Below are 17641 nucleotides of genomic sequence, written 5' to 3'. Positions count from 1 at the left end.
CGCAGGCAGTTATGATTTACTCCTGCAGGCACTTGAGAGAGGAGCTGTGTCCTGTGTTTGGAGTCAGGATGGTTTTTATTGCACTCAGCTGATCTGTGTGTTCATCCTGAAACGCTTTCATTGTACAGTTACAGTTCTACAAACCGTCCAGTCTAAGAAAATTGGGGTGTAGCCAGGCCCAATAACGGAGGGGAGAGTGCAGCCAAATGCAACATATTTTCTTATAAAATTACCCCCTCCGCTTGAATGTTTATCTTCGTTTTGATTTTTCTGCAGGCGGAGTGCAGTACTACTGCACTGCAAGTAAATCAGTGTTTTTTATTAGGAACGGGAAGACTGCAGAGAAGCGCTTAGTGGTTTAGACTCATTTGAAGCAGATAAAAATCCACTCACATGGTATTTATGCTACGTTTTACTTACACTTGGACGTCGTTTACACCGTGTCAAAGCAGTAGAAATTAAATGGAAGCCTTCTTACGTGGGAATAAGAACACGACTCATCAATATAGGTGCACATGATATTCATCTTTTGAATCAAAGTACTTTGCAGGAGGAGCCTTCCACTTATTTTACATGAGCCTCATCTGGAAAAACACTTAGGGATCTTAGTCATGAGCATTAGGCAGTAAACATGAGGAATCTAAAAGAGAGCTATCAACGTAAAGCCAAAAGAAGAAGAACCTTGATGTGGGCAACTACATTCTATTCCTATATATTGGTAATGATTGGTAGCTGAGGTAACAGTATTGCAGTGTTGATGAAACAGTGTCCTCATTTTCAGAGGCCACGAGATGATGCTCCCGATTTAGAAATGATGTGAGGTTTCATTGCATTTGTTGTTCAAGTCCAAACATTGTACAGCAGACAGCGCCATCTGTTGGCCTCTGAAAATCAGGACACTGTTTCGTGAAATCTCATCAACCCATCACTACATACTAGTATGTATAGCAGACCTGGGCAAAGTGCGACCCGGGGACCAACTCCAGCCCTTTGACTGTATTTATGTGGCTCTCCTGGAGTCAGAGTAAAACTATAAAACTGACATTTTTGTCGTGTGCATCGTTTCTTGTTCATTATGATGCAACTGAAACATAACTTTCACGTTTGATTATTTTTCTCAGTTGTTCGTCTTTTCCGTAGGCTATTTTAGTTGTTGTCCCTTCTTGTTTTGTGAAAGTAGAGTTTGAAATGTATGAGACACATCGAGAATCTTTAAATGGAATGTGGTTAAAATTAAATAAAACACAACAAACCAACATTTTCTGTGCAATTTCATATTCCCACAAGATGTCATCGCTTGATTTTTATTTTCAATTTTCTCTTACCCTCCTGTCTTTGGGTCCCTCTCAACGGTCACAATATATAACCTGGCCCCTTAGGAAATTTAAGTGCCCACCTCTGATCTATAATATCAATATTTGGGTGGGTTAATCAATTCTTAATCTGTACACGATCTATGCTGATTCTCCTTTAGTTAGGTGTGTGTTTCTTTTATTACGTGTTGCTCATGCTGATGCTACATATTGCAGGGTCACCCCGGGACGCCGGGTGAAACGGGACCATCTGGGCCGCCGGGAAGACCAGTAAGTTGACAAATCACTGTGATACAAATGATTAAGTTGCTGACTTTGCAAAATTCAGCTGCTGAATTAGATCATGACGTCCTGCCTGACATTACATTGAACATTATGACTCAGTGTGAAGGGTAAGCTGTATGTTAAAAATAAAACAAAAATACGTTGTCTATTGATCAATAGCTTGGGACTATAATAATTGTCTGATGCAATGTCTTGGTCCCATCTATCATGGTTTGATTTGCCTTTTACTTTTATTGTGGATTCATGTGCTTCTTTTATAATCTCCCTGATATGACCTCATAACAAGATAAGAACCCTTTAAAGACATGACACCCCCTGCTGACACTTGGTTCTGCCATCTGTCACTCAAAACCTATACACCAACAACCAATTAGAAGCTTTCCAAAAGTGCCTTATCCACCCGGCCGTGGCCTCACCATTGCCAGGATCCACAAGTTTTGGGCCAAGGACCAACAGAAGGCAGAGGCTGCGGAGCCACCAAAAACAAATATAAATACTGGGCTCCGGGGTGCAGCAGGAAGGGATTCCAGAGCAGGGCCTTTAATTGGTGTGAGTGACACATCTAACAACAAACCCCATAGTGTGTTCCGGAGGTCAGGCTGCCCCCCAGGGTCAACATGCATGAGCTCTGGGCTATGTCAGTGTAAAGCTTTGTTTTAGTACTCTTTGCCCTCGTCCTTCTCCGCTCCTCTGATTCCCCCTTTCTTTTGTTGCCAGGGACCCTCTGGTGCAGCTGGGCCAGCAGGTACCAGGGGACCCAAAGGCTTGCAGGTAAGTCTTTGGTCACCTGTTGCCTTTGCAGCTTATGTCTAAACTCTTTGAATTGGAAAATCAGCGTAGTCACTCATCCATCTGTGGTCGTAAGAGATGAGTTCCATTTGTGTTGTTAAGTCGTTGGAAAAACTCCAGCGGTTGAACATAATGAAGTGACGTGAACTGCCTCTGAACCACTGTCCGTTTAATGGACACGGACGCTCGCTCGCTTCAACAACTGAGGCTTTTTCATCTTATTCGGGAGCCGTAATAACTCCCTGGAAGAGTCTTAGTCCATTAAAACAGGCCACATTTTCAGGGAATGCATATGAAAGAACAATGGCCACTTTTAAAAGAACACAGCATAAATCTGTCGGCAAGAAGTGTGTCATGACTCGGAACAGGCACAAATCCCTTTTTTGGGGACATTTTAAAATATTTCTTGCTTTTAAAACAAAACTTCAGGAAAGACTTTTGCGACCTGAGAATACATTCACATCGCTTTATCGCTAGAATTTTGCATTTTAAAGAAGTTTACTTCCACTGCAACCGTTCCTGTTCTGTACTTCCTTCCATCCTTTTATTCCTTTGACTTTGATCTTTATTACTTCAACTGCCGCTTACCTATTCAAAGAGGCAACGGCTCTGGCAGGCGAGAAACCTGTTTGGAGAGTGAAAATCAAATTCATCCCTAAAAAGGTTTCTTAAAACACACAAGTCCTATATTTCCAGTAAAACACTCAATACTGCCAAAAACAGACCTAAGTTGTGCACAGGAAATTTGTGATGTTAAAAAACAAATTTCTCATATTAAATGAATGAGGATCACAAATGCTTCCCTTTTGCTGCCTCCCTGCAATATCAAAAGCTAGTGATACACTGTAAAAAATGTAAACAAATATTAATGTTGGCGGACACGCTGACATGGCTTGAAACTTGCCTGATGTTTTTAATGTATTTCGATTCTGCTGGCAACAGAGCTCCCTTTCATTTTACTGTAGGGTTCAGGACAGGTACCTGACCTTCTCCGGGTTTTAAAGGCTGGATTTTACAGGTCTGTCTCATGGAGTCAGAGAAGGGTTTGCAAAGTGAGCTTTAACAGCTCTTGCTTTTTTAGAGACCCACATGTCAGAAAGACCTCGCTCTGGTCGACCTGGACACGCTTCCATGTTTCCTGCTGTGCTTTCAATTAGTCCAGCGGCAGCTGCTTTCACCGCCAAGAAATCCAGGCATGGCTTATGTGTGTATGTCCAAGCAGAGATCGTCTTGTAAACCTGACCATCGAAGCGTTTTAAGTGCTGATATGAGTTTGTAATTTGACTTGTGGTCGGGTAATTGGACATGTTACTGGATTTTAAAGGATTAAGGTCGTCAACTTATTCATTTCATACATGCACTGCGATCAATAAATCTGGATTATATCATTTGTTTTTTTGGCTCCAAAAACACATTGGAGAGTGACATAGAACCTGTAAAAATCATGGCAAGTTTTGGAACCAAAGCCTTTTCACTCACCAGATTTTTCTTTTGAAATTTATTGTTATCCTATTTTCAGACATGTACACACTGGCTATATAAAACTGTATTTTATGTCAATTATTCTAATATTATTTCAAGTCCACTGTCCTTCTTCAGGAATGTAAAATCACTTGTATTTTAGAAGATGTGGTCAAGAATTATCGAATGCTGTCCTGTCCTTGGGTCCCACATGAGGATGGGGGAACCCAAAGACAGGAATCAGTCTCTTTAAACAAACCATATTTTGAGAATGTAATTGAACATAAACTTTCAGATTCATTCCTCTGCATCGATCACAACTGTGTCTGATTATCTCTTCCTTAGCAGATGAAGCAGACAGTGATCAATTGATCAGTAGACTAAAAATAAGAAGTACAAATCATCTGATGGGCAGATTTTTTTACGTCTCGTAAAGGTTCCCACTTATTTCTCAACTCGATTGGAAGTAAACTGAGTGGCGCTGAGGAAAAGACAGAAGGCAGTGCTGGAGGTAGCAGAGATGAAGATGCTGAGGTTCTCTCTGGGAGTGAGCAGGATGGATAGGATCAGGAAGCAGTAGATCAGAGGGACAGCACATGTGGTCAGGTGTTTAGGAGACAAAGTCAGAGAGGCTAGATGGAGATGGTTTGGACATGTACAGAGGAGAGAGAGCCAGTACATTGGTAGGAAGATGTTGAGGTTGGAACTGCCAGGCAGAAGGTGGAGAGGAAGGCCAAAGAGGAGATTGATGGAGGTGGTGAAGGAGGACATGAGGTTTGTAGGTTTGAGAGAGGAGGAAGCAGAGGACAGGGTGAGATGGAGGAAGATGGTCCGCTGTGGCCACCCCTGAAGGGAGAAGCCCAAAGAGAAAGTAGAAGAAGATTGGCAGTGAAAAAAGGGTCGATATCATAGTGTTCTTTATGCCCCGATGCTAATCAGGCTATGTAAACCCAAGCAGCAGGTAGCAGGTCCCCCAGACAGGAATGTTAATAAGAGCTACTCACCCAGCTCTATGCGTAATAGGCTTATGGCACTTTAGCTAGAGCCGTTCTCCATGAGCCAAACCTCTGGCCACATACAACAAACCTGCCTGTGTTTTTGCTGGTTCATATTAAATCTCAAAGAAAGCCTGTGCTCTTTTAAAAAACCCCAAATAATGTGGGTTATTGAGAATATTGACATTGTCAGCAAGCCTAGATCGTATCAGGGATCAGATGATGATGCTGTTCCAGAACAGATGTTCCTTGCCAATTGTCTAGCTCCCTTTCACTTTTCAATTGATAATGTTCGACACTCACACATGTAGCATAAACAGTCTGGCTTTGATAGTGTGGCTCTGCAACTGGACTGGTCTACAATAATGCAGTATTTGTGAACGGTGCTGTGCGACAACTTCATGTGTCACACTCGTGTTTACACTGACACACACACTGAACAGTTCCCACACAGGAGCCCACACATTCCCACTGCTGTCACACTGCACACTTTCAGCCACAGTGTCCCGGCTGAAGTGTTACACTGACCTCTGTTGGTGACACTTGACTCATGTTACAGGGAGCGACGGGTCCTGACGGTCCAACAGGAGAGATGGGCTTAGAAGGCAAGAAGGTAAGAAGGCAGCTCTGAATGTGGTTGTGTGATATTAGAACTCGATCTATTCTCACATGTGATGCATTATCATGAAGTAAAAACTCTGAATATCAATGAATCATAATTTGCTTGCAGGGTCCTGATGGTCCTCCTGGAAAAATAGGCTTCCCAGGTTCGCAGGTGAGAGGGTCTGGCACATTCACATGATGCTGCTCTCATTCTACATATTTTATTTGCCGTTTGGCGAATCCAAGCTACATGATTCAGGGGCCCTTCATGATATCAACGGTGCAGAGACCCACACTAGTATTGAAGTACTAGAGGAGGGAAACCGTCACTTGGTGTCAGACGCACACAACAAAACATAGTGGCTCATCTAAAACTGCTCAATGAACTGAAGTAGAATTATTTCTCTTCTAATGGGTTCAAACCGTGGAAGGAAACACTTCATTTTAATTTATTATGTAGTGAGTTTATTATTTGTGAGCGATATTAACCATGTTTCAGACTGATTTAAAGCTTTAGCTCTCATTCACCTTTTTACCTAGAATCACTAAATCACTTTGTAATTTTGACAGTCCTGCTTGACATCATATGCAGTGTGTTTTTTGTAGTCTTTCTGTCCACTTTGATCAGATATTTCTAAAATGCCCTATCATAACATGATTGATCTTCTCTTTTTGTTTTATTTTTGTGCTGTTAAATTGCTCATTGACTTTTCATGTCACTCTCTAGGGGAAGATCGGGGAGATGGGGGAAACTGGGCCAAAAGGTTTTCCTGTAAGTTGTAGTAATGTTTAATATCTGGTTATATATTTGACAAAAACTTTGTGTTGGATTCACAGAAATCTTGAAAGAAAGAGTTAATTGATAATGTTTGTGTGAACGAGTATTTCCAAGAAAATTTACAGTCCTGTCCACCTGCAGGGCATCCAAGGACCTTCTGGACCTCCTGGGGACAAGGGAATACCTGGCGAGCAGGTGCGACACAGAGGACTAGAAAACCTTTTCTCTCATGTTTTCAAAACAATGCAATGTAGTTTTTACGAGTCTCTCTTTGGCAGCTCTTTCGAGTCCAACCCTCAAAACGGCCAAAGAGGTTGTTTATGAGACATATTTTAGCCCCTATTAAAATACATATTTGTCTTTATTCAATATTTCCTGCAAAGCAGCCAGACCACTGTCTGGCTCAACATGTGTTGCTGCAGCAGGGGAACTAGCTGCTGATGCAGGTAGCTCTCTGGTTGAGTGCCTGAGGACATATCAAACTATTTGTTTTAATAGTTTAATAAACTTTTCATTGGGGAGTTAAGCTGCCTTTCAAATAACGGATATCTGATGGCCTTTCTGAGCATAATGATTTTGAACTGACTCCTGCAATGCAAGAGTAGATAGAGATGAGTACAACAGTTTTCACCCATCATTGTCTTTATGTTTAAATCCTGCTAACACTAATTCAGCAAGAATCAATGCTCTGAGTTCTTGGACTTATCTGATGGTTAGCAAGTGGGCAGCGGTCCAAGTATGAGACCCGGGGCCTTGCTAACTGCAGACAGCTCTTCAAGCTCCTTTAGAGAATACAGGGGAGGTTGTCTGGCCTAGAGATGATCCCGCCTGCATCTTCTTTGTCTGCACCAGGGCCTCTTCTAGATCGACATTCCTAGAACACCTCAGGCTACTTAATGTTGAGAAACATCTCCCACGTTTAGTGGTCTAGGCTAACCTATTTGACTCAGCTCCCTCTGTGCTTACAACTTGAGCAAGGAACTCATTTACTATATGGACCGATCATGCTTTGCTGTACTGGTCTAGGTGCTGGACTCATAATAGCTCATCTACATCCCAGGAGTGTGAATCATTTACCTTTATTTGAGATGGCTGACAGACTGTCACACTGCTAGTTGGACATCAAAACCTCTCTCTTCATAAGCTGGATATCTACCCATCGTTTGTGTCCACATCCACAGGGTCCACCAGGAGCGCCGGGAACCGTAGGACTGTTGGGTGAAATTGGCCAAAAGGTATGAAAGCAAACAAGATCGAGGTTTCAAAAAAGACAAAAACAGAACTATGAAAGCCATGTTACAGTGTAGTGAACCTGAACTCATAGCATCCTAATCCTCATTTTGGCTCTGTCGTCGCTTCAGCAGCTACTTTTCATTTGTGCTTTCCACATTCTAAATCCACTTCAGACTCATGTTTCATCATTGGAAATGTTTCCTCTTGGTTCCAAACGTGGGTCTGACCGGGGCAGCTTGATGTGGGTCTAGATACTTCCGCAATTTGGTTGAGTGGTGGTGCTATGTTTGTTTCAAAACCTTGTTGTTATAGTTGGAAACCTGTCACCAAACAAAACGCCTTTGTTGGTTTCCTGTTGAGGACCCACTCTAAATCAGAGTTGTGTATTTGCTGTGGGATTATCGTAACCCCCATCTCCATCACTTACAAACCAGATTACAATTGCATTTCATTCAGTTAATGTCTTTCATCATTTTCTCCTCTGTTAATCATAAGGGTCCACCGGGTAAAGTTGGTGAACCAGGACTTCCAGCAGAACCAGGAGAGAAGGTTGGAAGCCGTGTCTTAAATGGCTTGAATGTGTTATAGTTGGTCACCCATTCTAATGATAACTTGCAATAGGGAGACATTGGACCTGCTGGAAACATAGGAGAGCAAGGACTCATCGGAGAGCGAGTAGGTTTCTTATTAAACACTTTGTAGAGAAGCTAGAGATGCTGGATTAACTTGCTGTCGCAACTTCCCCAACAGGGGACGCCAGGTTTAGAGGGGGAAGCTGGTCCTGCTGGCCCTGATGGTACCAAGGTGGGATAAAATGAGAGATACACCACTAACCCTAACCCTAACCCGGAGTTAAGATATTATATTGTGTTTTACATTGCCAGGGTGAAAAGGGTGACATGGGTCAGGAGGGCGACAGCGGCGAAAAAGGCGAAATGGGTCTAAAGGGAAAGGAAGGTCCGCCTGGAAATCCTGGACTTGGTGGTGTCAGAGTAAGACGTTGTTTCTGTGGAAGCATTGTCACGTTCTAAGAAATTGTGCGGCCTTTACTTCATTGTTCTCTCTCCAGGGTCCTGAAGGTAAACCTGGCAAAATTGGAGAAAGAGGCAAGCCTGGGATGAAGGTACGATCTGAGGAAATAACACCCCATCCAAAAAACTAAAAGTTATTAACAATTATTTCTGGCTTATTAGGGGGCTAAAGGTCACATTGGTCACCTTGGAGAAACTGGGTCCATGGGGAAAACCGGGCCACCAGGATTTGTCGGGCCGAAGGGCTCAAGAGGAACCATTGGACATGTGGTGAGTAAAATAATGCTTGGGACAATGAGGGCCTTATGGTTGTTGATTAATGACAGAGGAAGAGCTGTGGTATTGGAACGAAACTGTTGAGATGTTTTTCTTGCCTTCACTCAGTTTATGGTCCTTTTTCAAACAGGGCGCCCCTGGACGAATGGGTCAACAGGGAGAAACTGGAATACCTGGTTATGAGGTATTTATCTACTGTGTGTGTATATATATATATATATATATATATATATATATATATATATATATATATATATATATATATATATAGTTTATGTTTATAGTTTGAAAGAAGCTTTCAGTCACCTTCAAAATTTGGCACAATTTCAAATATTATCATCAACATTTTTGGCTGCATTACACAGATATACACAAATGCATTTTTTTGTTTGTTTACCAGAAACGTTCTTGTCAGTTTTAATGTCACTTTTCAGCATTGTCTGCATCAGTTTCAACAGGCAATATGTTCAAAACTAAAACAAAAGAAAACATAAAAACACATCAGACAATTAATACTAACTACTAACATTAGTGCGCAGTAGAATGCAAGGGCTTTCCCAAAACCTTTTTCCAACACTATATTTGTTATTTATTGTTCTCATTCTTGAACCTCTGTCTTTTAATGCCTGTCATTCCAGGGACATCAGGGATCTCAGGGGCCAATGGGCCGTCCGGGACCTAAAGGTGAAAAGGTACAGCTCATTCAGTTTAGATCACACTTCTGTATCTAATTCGTTCAGTCCAGCCCGCTACACGCTTGCTATTGAAGCTTCTCTGTTGTGGTAATGTAAGGTCTGTGCATTGTTTTACATGTTATTCCTTATTGTCTTTTAGGGTGAGCAGGGAGATGACGGGAAGGCAGAGGGTCCCCCTGGTCCTCCAGGTGACATAGTAAGTCACTCCTGACTTACTTTCCTTCTTCTTTGTGAGAACAGAATCTTTACACAGCAGACATCACGTTGCTTTGTGTTTCAATTTGTCTCCTCAATCCTCAGGGTCCTCCAGGTGACAGAGGAGAGAGGGGAGAGTCTGGAGATCCAGGATATAAAGTTAGTTTTGTCTTTTGGGTTTCACATTGCCAATATTGTTTGAGTCTATCATGCTAACATTCAACATTCTGTCAGGGTCAAGTTGGTGTTGATGGGCCAAGAGGCCGAGCCGGAGCTCCTGGACTCCCGGTGAGTCTCTAATGGTCATTCTTGTCTCCTCGACTGTCAAAATAATATCAACATGCTAAACTAATGTTTAGATTTTGTTTCGTAGCAGAATCTGTTGATGCTTCTACCCTCCACACTGACACATGTTTGACTTGTGTGATGACTTGCTACATTTATTAATATATATAATATTGCCTTCAGTTCACTTTAATATTCCATATGGGATGTGTAATAGGCTACATACTATTCATGTTATAGTCCACTTGAATTCAATTAGCTCTTTCTTCTTGTGGTCATATGACTCATTCCAATGTGATTAGAATAATGGTTCCTGAGTTTTAAGTTATGTACTGACATTATCTCTGTGTATATGTTGATACGGTAAATGTAGTGTGGTCTGTGATGCACTTAAAATTAAAGCCAGTAACAAATAAAAACAATCTTATCTTAATTTCAGGGTCATCCTGGACCAAGAGGGCAACAAGGGCCCAAGGGCGCCAAAGGAGATCAAGTAAGAATGTGTAGAAATTATAGAAATGATATGGCTAACATTAAGCAAAACCTGAATTGGATTGTTCTTTGTCCTGAGCGGAAAATGTCTGAGCATTGAATTGAAGACTTAAAGGATGAATTTAACAATATCCGGATGCAATTATGTATTATCTGCTTCTATTATGAAGATTATTGTTGACGTTTCAAGTTTTACTAACTGTGAGGATTTACCATGTTGCTTGGCCACACACACTTTCCACATATAAAAACGCATTCTGAGTGATTCTTTAAATGTCACTCATTAGAATCTAGGGTGTCACATTGAAGTTAGCAAAGTAAAAACCTTTTGAGGAAAAAAGGCACCTTTCTTCCTTCTTCTTCTTTTCCTTTCGGCTTCTCCCTTCAAGGGTGGCCACAACGGATCATCCTCCTCCATCTCACCCTGTGCTTCCTCTTCTCTCAAACCTACAAACCTCATGTCCTCCTTCACCACCTCCATCAATCTCCTCTTTGGCCTTCCTCTCCACCTTCTGCCTGGCAGTTCCAACCTCAACATCTTCCTACCAATGTACTGGCTCTCTCTCCTCTGTACATGTCCAAACCATCTCCATCTAGCCTCTCTGACTTTGTCTCCTAAACACCTGACCACATGTGCTGTCCCTCTGATCTACTGCTTCCTGATCCTATTCATCCTGCTCACTCCCAGAGAGAAGCTCAGCATCTTCATCTCTGCTACCTCCACCAAAAACTACTACTCAAAAATCATTTGCTCTATTGACAATAACTTCTTCAATTGTGTGAGCTTGGTGCTTAGAGATGACACTGTTTTTTTGTAAAATGAAGCAAAGTATGAGTCTGAATTGGGAGCTTCCAACTGTCTGTCTATTGGGATGTGCAGGTGTGAAGAGGCAGGTTTTCTAATCCTTGAAAATATTCCTCGGGTATTTGGAAAATGTGAGAAAGTTGTCAAAGCTCTTGAAGATATTAATGTCTAATGCCGAGCTCATTAATCAATCATCTGGAACAACAGTCTGCTAATTTGCTGCTTGTTATTCTTGGCTGATTGTTTTCTGATGTCTTGCGTCGCTCATCACTTCCATTTATCATCACTGTCTTTTGTCGATGGAAGTTAAACCCTTCACTTACCAAGGACATTTCTCTTTCCATTAAGGGTCAAAAAGGAAAAAAGGGTCCTGTGGGACAAAAGGGAGCGAGAGGACAAGAGGTAGAACTTTAGCTTCCTCACCTTTAAACTGGCTGTATGTTAATGTGTGTAAAATACGTGACATTTTTCCAGGGTCCTGGTGGTGCTGCTGGGGCTCGTGGGGTCGTGGGCCGGGAGGGGCAGGAGGGAGTGCCTGGGATGGATGGAACACCGGGCAAAGATGGAAGCAAAGGAATGCCGGTGAGGGAGCCTTAAATAACTAATTTATCCATTAGATAATTGTTTATTTCATTGGTTTCAATGTTAGGTTTATTCAAATATTAATAAAGGCTCATTTTCTGATATTACATTGGCGAAATAGCAGTTTTTGAAAATGGATTTTCTGAACAGGGAGAACACGGTGATGATGGAGTGACGGGTCTTCCTGGCAAAGCAGGCTCACGCGGGAAAACTGGTGTTCCGGGACTCCCAGGAGATCAAGGCATCATTGGACCAAAGGTACCAGAATACTCAAATATTTATAATGGATGAGTCGTTGATTTTATAATTTTTTAGTAAGTAAAATAAACCCATGATTAAAAAATACCTTTTCCAGTGGCTTACTTATGGTGGCGAGTAGTGTCGCTTAGGCAAGCTCACATTTACTTTTTTTGGTGCTCCCAACATTAACCACCCTTGATGGTGACCAAGTAGAATATTGTCTTGACACCTTGAGTGATATTTTTGACAATTTTTAGTTTACTCTTCAAATTTATCCCATTGAAAGAGGTCAACTCAAAGAAAACATTAGACCTTCTACCCAGAGGGCTTGTTCAGTTCTAGTGAGCTGGTTGTAGGATGGTAGTGATGTATATTTACATGTAGTAGGCTCACAGATGTGGTGAATAGGCCAGGACAACCTCTCTTTACAGCAACGTTTCTTTTCTTTTTCAGGGAGATCAAGGTCTTAGGGGCCAGAGTGGACCACCAGGAAAAAGAGGCTTCCGAGGTGGAATGGGACTTCCAGGACCACAGGGTGACAAAGGACCCAAAGGCCAGCCGGTGTGTATTAACCCAAAAATCTGAGTCACAATTTTGACAAAGCTGTTTTTAATCAATTGTATTGCCCTGCAGGGTGACACCGGCGAACCGGGTTTTCCTGGAATTCTCGGAGTATTTGGACCTCGGGTACGTTCTCCGTGAACAATAGAACGACATAACTCTGACCAAATGCTGTTTTTCCATAAACAAAATCCATTCTGGGGACTTGGAGTAATGTGTTGTATTCATTGCATATTCATGAAGTCTGTAAAACAATGTACCGTATTGATATTTGAATAGACAAAACAAAAAAGTGCTGACACATTAGATTACACATTACACAGACAAATTAAATCATAATACTCAGACCTCAGTGATAGTATTCGCTTGTCCTTCAGGGGCCTCCTGGTGACCACGGTCCAAAAGGCATTCGGGGACCAAAAGGTCCCCAGGGAGCGATGGTAAGATTCAACAATGCTGAGTCTGCTCCTGAAATTGTGTCATTGCATCTCAATCGTTTTTTGTCCTTCAGGGCAGAGGAGGAGTCGTGGGTCCTGTGGGTTTTATTGGTCCAAATGGGCGAACAGTACGTATCAAATGGGTGGTTAGTGCTCAAAATATCGGAATTTAAACTTATGTTTTCATTGTTCACAGGGTCCAAGAGGGCAGAAAGGCAGTCGTGGAGAGCTTGTAAGCAGTTTGTGTGATTTTTTTTTCATAATGTTTTACCTTTCAACAGTATTTAAAAGTATTTTCTATTCTTTCCCACAGGGGGTTCAGGGTCCGAGGGTATGTGTCACAATCTGTTACATTTAAAACGTCACCCGTGAGCCACTGAGGTGTTTTCTGACTGTATTTTCTGATTTTTCCAGGGTGCACCAGGACCACGAGGACCTCCTGGACGCCCGGTAAGTTCTCCACCTTTTATGCGACCAAACATGTTGTTGTTGATCTGTCTTTAAATGTTTTTTTTTCCTTTTCTTTTCAGGGTCCACCAGCCATCCCACAATCATTTGTAAGGCTTTTTGTTGTCTACTTCAGATCAGTAGAGGTCTCTATGGTCTGGAGGGGTGGATGGGTCAGTAGTTAATATCTAGAGTTCAATGAACTGGCTATGGAGTTCCTGGGAGGCACGTCCAAGAGTTCTAATAAGAATGAATCAGAAAGTCTTGTGTTTTGTCTCCATAATCATATGAAAGGTTTTTTTCTGTGATTCGATTGTGTGTTGTGCTAGTTTTATTACACACATTACACACATGTATTCCGGCTAACCTTCATTCCTCTCCTTTCTAAGACACACCTCCACCTCTCTAGCTTATCTTCCACTTGCTCCCTGCTCTCACCACAGATCACAGAGTGAGGCTTGTGAAAAGAATGACAAATGTTGAATTTAAACAATGCCTGGCAAGATGTTTATCACTTGTGACGGACGTCAGCTGTATTTTGAAGACTTTGTTCCTCTGATGCAGAGAGATGACGGCGTCTTGTTTGTGGACTCTCACACTCCACTCAGGACGGAGGTCAGTGCAGCACAAACGCTTGTTTTTCCTCTCACGTGTTCATCCAACTCACGTTCCTCCTGTTACACCTTCCTGACAGAACAAACTAGCGATGGATCTCCCCATGCTGGACCAGGGCGCCGAGATCTTTAAGACCCTCCACTACCTCAGTAACCTGATCCAGAGCCTGAAAAACCCACTGGGCAATCGGGACAACCCGGCCCGCATCTGCAGGGACCTGCACAGCTGTGAACACAAGTTAAACGATGGTGAGCTTCACCAGGAATTGACAATATTGCATTTGATTTGCCAAGTTGTTGACCAGTTGCCTTCTCTGTCAGGCACTTATTGGATCGACCCAAATCTCGGCTGCTCGTCTGATAAAATAGAAGTGTCCTGCAACTTCACTGGTGGAGGGCAGACCTGCCTGAAACCAGTCACGGTGTCAAAGGTGAGTAAGAACAAACTGTATTTTGTAGTTTTATGGCCACATGTGGTAGAGAAAAGCATATAATTGAGTCATGGCATCACACCCACTGAGGACCGGTTTGACACCTGTGGTCTAATTGTTATTTTTGTTCGATGTTAATGTCTGAGCAACAGTGTCCACAACTCATGGCAAGAGCAATGACCACATCTGGTTTTGACAAACTGAAATATAACTGACAGCCAGCTGCTGCGTTGGATTCATTTATATTCATAGTGAAGCTCATGTATCATACATAATAAGTGTATTATTGTCTCCATAAAAGGAAATTTAGAAAATCACTGGTTGTTTCATTTATTTCGGGTGAAGACTGTGATCAGCGTCGGTCGCGTCCAGATGAATTTCCTGCACCTCCTGAGCTCTGAGGCGGTCCAGCATGTCATCATTCACTGTCTGAACGTGACAGTGTGGGGGTCTGGTAAGAATCAGCTGGCTGAAAGCCCGGTGAGTTTCAAGGCCTGGACCGGGGAGGTGTTCGAGGCAGGAGGAGAGCTGGAGCCAGAGGTCCTGGAGGACTCCTGCTGGGTACGGTTGACGTAGTATCACTCTTTCGTATCAAGGTTATTAACTATTCCGTTGATTTGTTTAGATCAAAGATGGCCGCTGGCACCAAACCCACTTTGTCTTCCACTCACTGGACCCATCCCTGCTGCCTGTGATCGACATCTACAACCTTCCAAAGACGTCTCCTGGCTCACATTACCACCTGGAAGTAGGTCCGGTGTGTTTCTTGTGAAGGTCTGCCAAGAAAAGACGGTGGAATCATTGTCATCGCCTGTCGATGGCCAGCAAACTGCCACGTGGAGATGGCTCCCCTACGCCCGGATCAGTGAGAGCGAGCCACTGTGCTCTGCTGCCAAACTCCCAGTGGACTGCGGCAACACAGGGATACAAGTGAGGGAGTGGCAGCAGAAGTTCTCATGGATCACCGCAGCAACAGCTCCTCTGGAAAGGATCTCTATGTGCCACAGAGAACTCTATGTCCTTCAGTTTCTCTCTGGAACTATGCTGAGTCAAAGGGGAGCGATGAGTGGACGTAATAGTAAATTATTTTTGTATACAAATCTGTGTGATTAAAAAAGTAATTAAAAATTTTAAAAAAAAATTAAAGGAATTCAGTCTGTCCGGAAATAATGAATGAAGTTGGATGAGTAAATGTACATATATGTAGACTATTAAACTTTTATACATGTATATCTAATGTAAAGTTATAATCTTCAAGTGCAATAGAGAATGAGAAGATAACTGCTAAACTACGTTGAAGGATTTGTTTTCAGGGGCGCCGTTATTTTTCCGGTGTTCGATTGCTTGAACTGATTTTAAAAAAAAAAATCTGTATTTACTGGTGCTCTTTGAGTATAAAAAAACATGATCAAATCACACAACCCTATCACATATCGATGTTATCTGCCAGAAGCCACTGACATTCGGGATATATCAGTGACTATGGGTGTTTTAAAAGGAAGGAAAATGCATTTTGCTGCCGTTGTTGTGACTAGAAGTGGTCAATTTTGTCTCTCATTTATACGGTTACAGTAGTTTACCATGGTGCTATGAGTAGTCCTGTTGCTACACCACTCAGTCACTCATACCTTATATTCTAAAGGGGCAGCTTCTAATGGCTGCTCTCTTGAGATATTTTATCCCCAAATTTGTTATTCAAAATACACAAACTGTATTTTATATTATAGCAAATAACAGAAGTAGTTTGAATAAGAGCATTTATTTGTTGTAACTGGACACAAGTGTGTATAATTGTGCTGTATACAGTGGATCCCCTCTTGCTAATTTATGTTATTTAATGTTGTTACCGTGGTTACAGACTGAGTACCTACTCTCTCTTTATATATATCAGCTGGCCCAACTGGTCTTGGAGTTTATAGATTTTTTTTATATGTACATTTGGGCTCCAGAGAACAAATTTATGATGGTGTTAATTATTTTTTTATTTTGCTCGCTGATGTTTCTCTCTCTCACTCTCTACGATCACCAATCATGTACTGTACCGGGACTTTTTAAAAAGTATGTGAAAATATTTTTGTAAATCTGTTGTAGACATTAAAAGGAGCTAAGAATACCTCACCTTTGACACACACACAAACACACACACACAGACACACACACACAAGATCAAACATTTTGTTGTTTTGATTCTTTCGAATAACTTAAGCCTGTTCAGATATATCAGCCAAAAACAAACCCAATTCTGAACATGATGATATCTGGTTTTATATATTTTGTTGGCTCTTTAATGTTTTTCAGTGTCCATTTGTTCAATAAAAACTTTCAACATGTACAGAGTTCTTTCTTTAAGCAGGTCCACCCTACGTAAACAGTCGGTAACATGGCATGTAGGACATTCTTTTGCTGATAAATTGGCAGTGGTCAGTACCTATTAGTGTGGTTCTAGACTGGGTCAGATGTTTTGGTGGTCGTCATGTTATAGCTTTGTTCGAGCATATTCAAGTGCACTTCAACGCTAACTGTGGCTGAGACGATAAGAACAATGTCACTGTCATGAGCTCCACAAAAACTAGAGTCAAGTGTGAAACTGATCATAAAAGAAGATTACATACGTGAGTACTTCTTGTAAATTTAGGGCATCACTGCTGATGGTGCAACTGTTCCATTGAATGAAATGAGAAACCGCCGGGAATCATACCGTTTTAATACCAATAACGAGGGGGAAAACAGCTGTGGGAATTATGATAAAGGAATCTAATGAGGACTAACTGAAGATGGACGTGGTTATGAGAATTTAAAACACGTCACTTCAACGTCAACTACACTTTGGCCGCTAAGTGTCGCTATTGCATTTGTTTGTGAGACTCCAGTGAAGGCTCAAAATCACCCACTTGGGGAAAAAAGGAATGAAAAATACTCACTGGTGCTAATTAAATCGTCGCCCTTTGAGTCACACCCAACAATTTCACTTGAACGAGTGGAAAACTGACACGTAATTCCAGTCTTTAAAATAATTACGCGCTTGGATTATGTCATTCGACTTGAATCTGAAGGGTTTTTTTTCGCCGAAAATCATCATGCGTTTTTATTGAA

General features: G+C 41.9%; 1 protein-coding gene across 1 annotated transcript in view; it reads left to right on the top strand.

Moving 5' to 3' along the window:
• Positions 1-16854, top strand: part of LOC128748618 (collagen alpha-1(XXVII) chain A-like) — a 65227-nt gene extending 48373 nt beyond the window's left edge. The window contains exons 27-61 of the mRNA XM_053847556.1: positions 1530-1583; positions 2316-2369; positions 5403-5456; positions 5574-5618; positions 6174-6218; positions 6366-6419; positions 7406-7459; positions 7953-8006; positions 8079-8132; positions 8208-8261; positions 8342-8449; positions 8527-8580; positions 8651-8758; positions 8895-8948; positions 9403-9456; positions 9599-9655; positions 9760-9813; positions 9889-9942; positions 10379-10432; positions 11585-11638; positions 11711-11818; positions 11969-12076; positions 12512-12619; positions 12692-12745; positions 12997-13059; positions 13131-13184; positions 13253-13288; positions 13370-13387; positions 13471-13506; positions 13587-13613; positions 14068-14118; positions 14198-14366; positions 14439-14548; positions 14894-15109; positions 15174-16854. Of these exons, the coding sequence (XP_053703531.1) occupies positions 1530-1583; positions 2316-2369; positions 5403-5456; positions 5574-5618; positions 6174-6218; positions 6366-6419; positions 7406-7459; positions 7953-8006; positions 8079-8132; positions 8208-8261; positions 8342-8449; positions 8527-8580; positions 8651-8758; positions 8895-8948; positions 9403-9456; positions 9599-9655; positions 9760-9813; positions 9889-9942; positions 10379-10432; positions 11585-11638; positions 11711-11818; positions 11969-12076; positions 12512-12619; positions 12692-12745; positions 12997-13059; positions 13131-13184; positions 13253-13288; positions 13370-13387; positions 13471-13506; positions 13587-13613; positions 14068-14118; positions 14198-14366; positions 14439-14548; positions 14894-15109; positions 15174-15320 (2478 nt within the window). The 3' untranslated portion in view covers positions 15321-16854. The remainder of the gene's footprint in view (positions 1-1529; positions 1584-2315; positions 2370-5402; positions 5457-5573; positions 5619-6173; positions 6219-6365; positions 6420-7405; positions 7460-7952; positions 8007-8078; positions 8133-8207; positions 8262-8341; positions 8450-8526; positions 8581-8650; positions 8759-8894; positions 8949-9402; positions 9457-9598; positions 9656-9759; positions 9814-9888; positions 9943-10378; positions 10433-11584; positions 11639-11710; positions 11819-11968; positions 12077-12511; positions 12620-12691; positions 12746-12996; positions 13060-13130; positions 13185-13252; positions 13289-13369; positions 13388-13470; positions 13507-13586; positions 13614-14067; positions 14119-14197; positions 14367-14438; positions 14549-14893; positions 15110-15173) is intronic.
• Positions 16855-17641: the final 787 nt, after the last annotated feature.

Source organism: Synchiropus splendidus, chromosome 1 (assembly GCF_027744825.2).
Source record: "Synchiropus splendidus isolate RoL2022-P1 chromosome 1, RoL_Sspl_1.0, whole genome shotgun sequence".
NCBI classification, from domain to species: domain Eukaryota; kingdom Metazoa; phylum Chordata; class Actinopteri; order Syngnathiformes; family Callionymidae; genus Synchiropus; species Synchiropus splendidus.
This window is presented reverse-complemented; position numbering and strand designations above follow the sequence as displayed.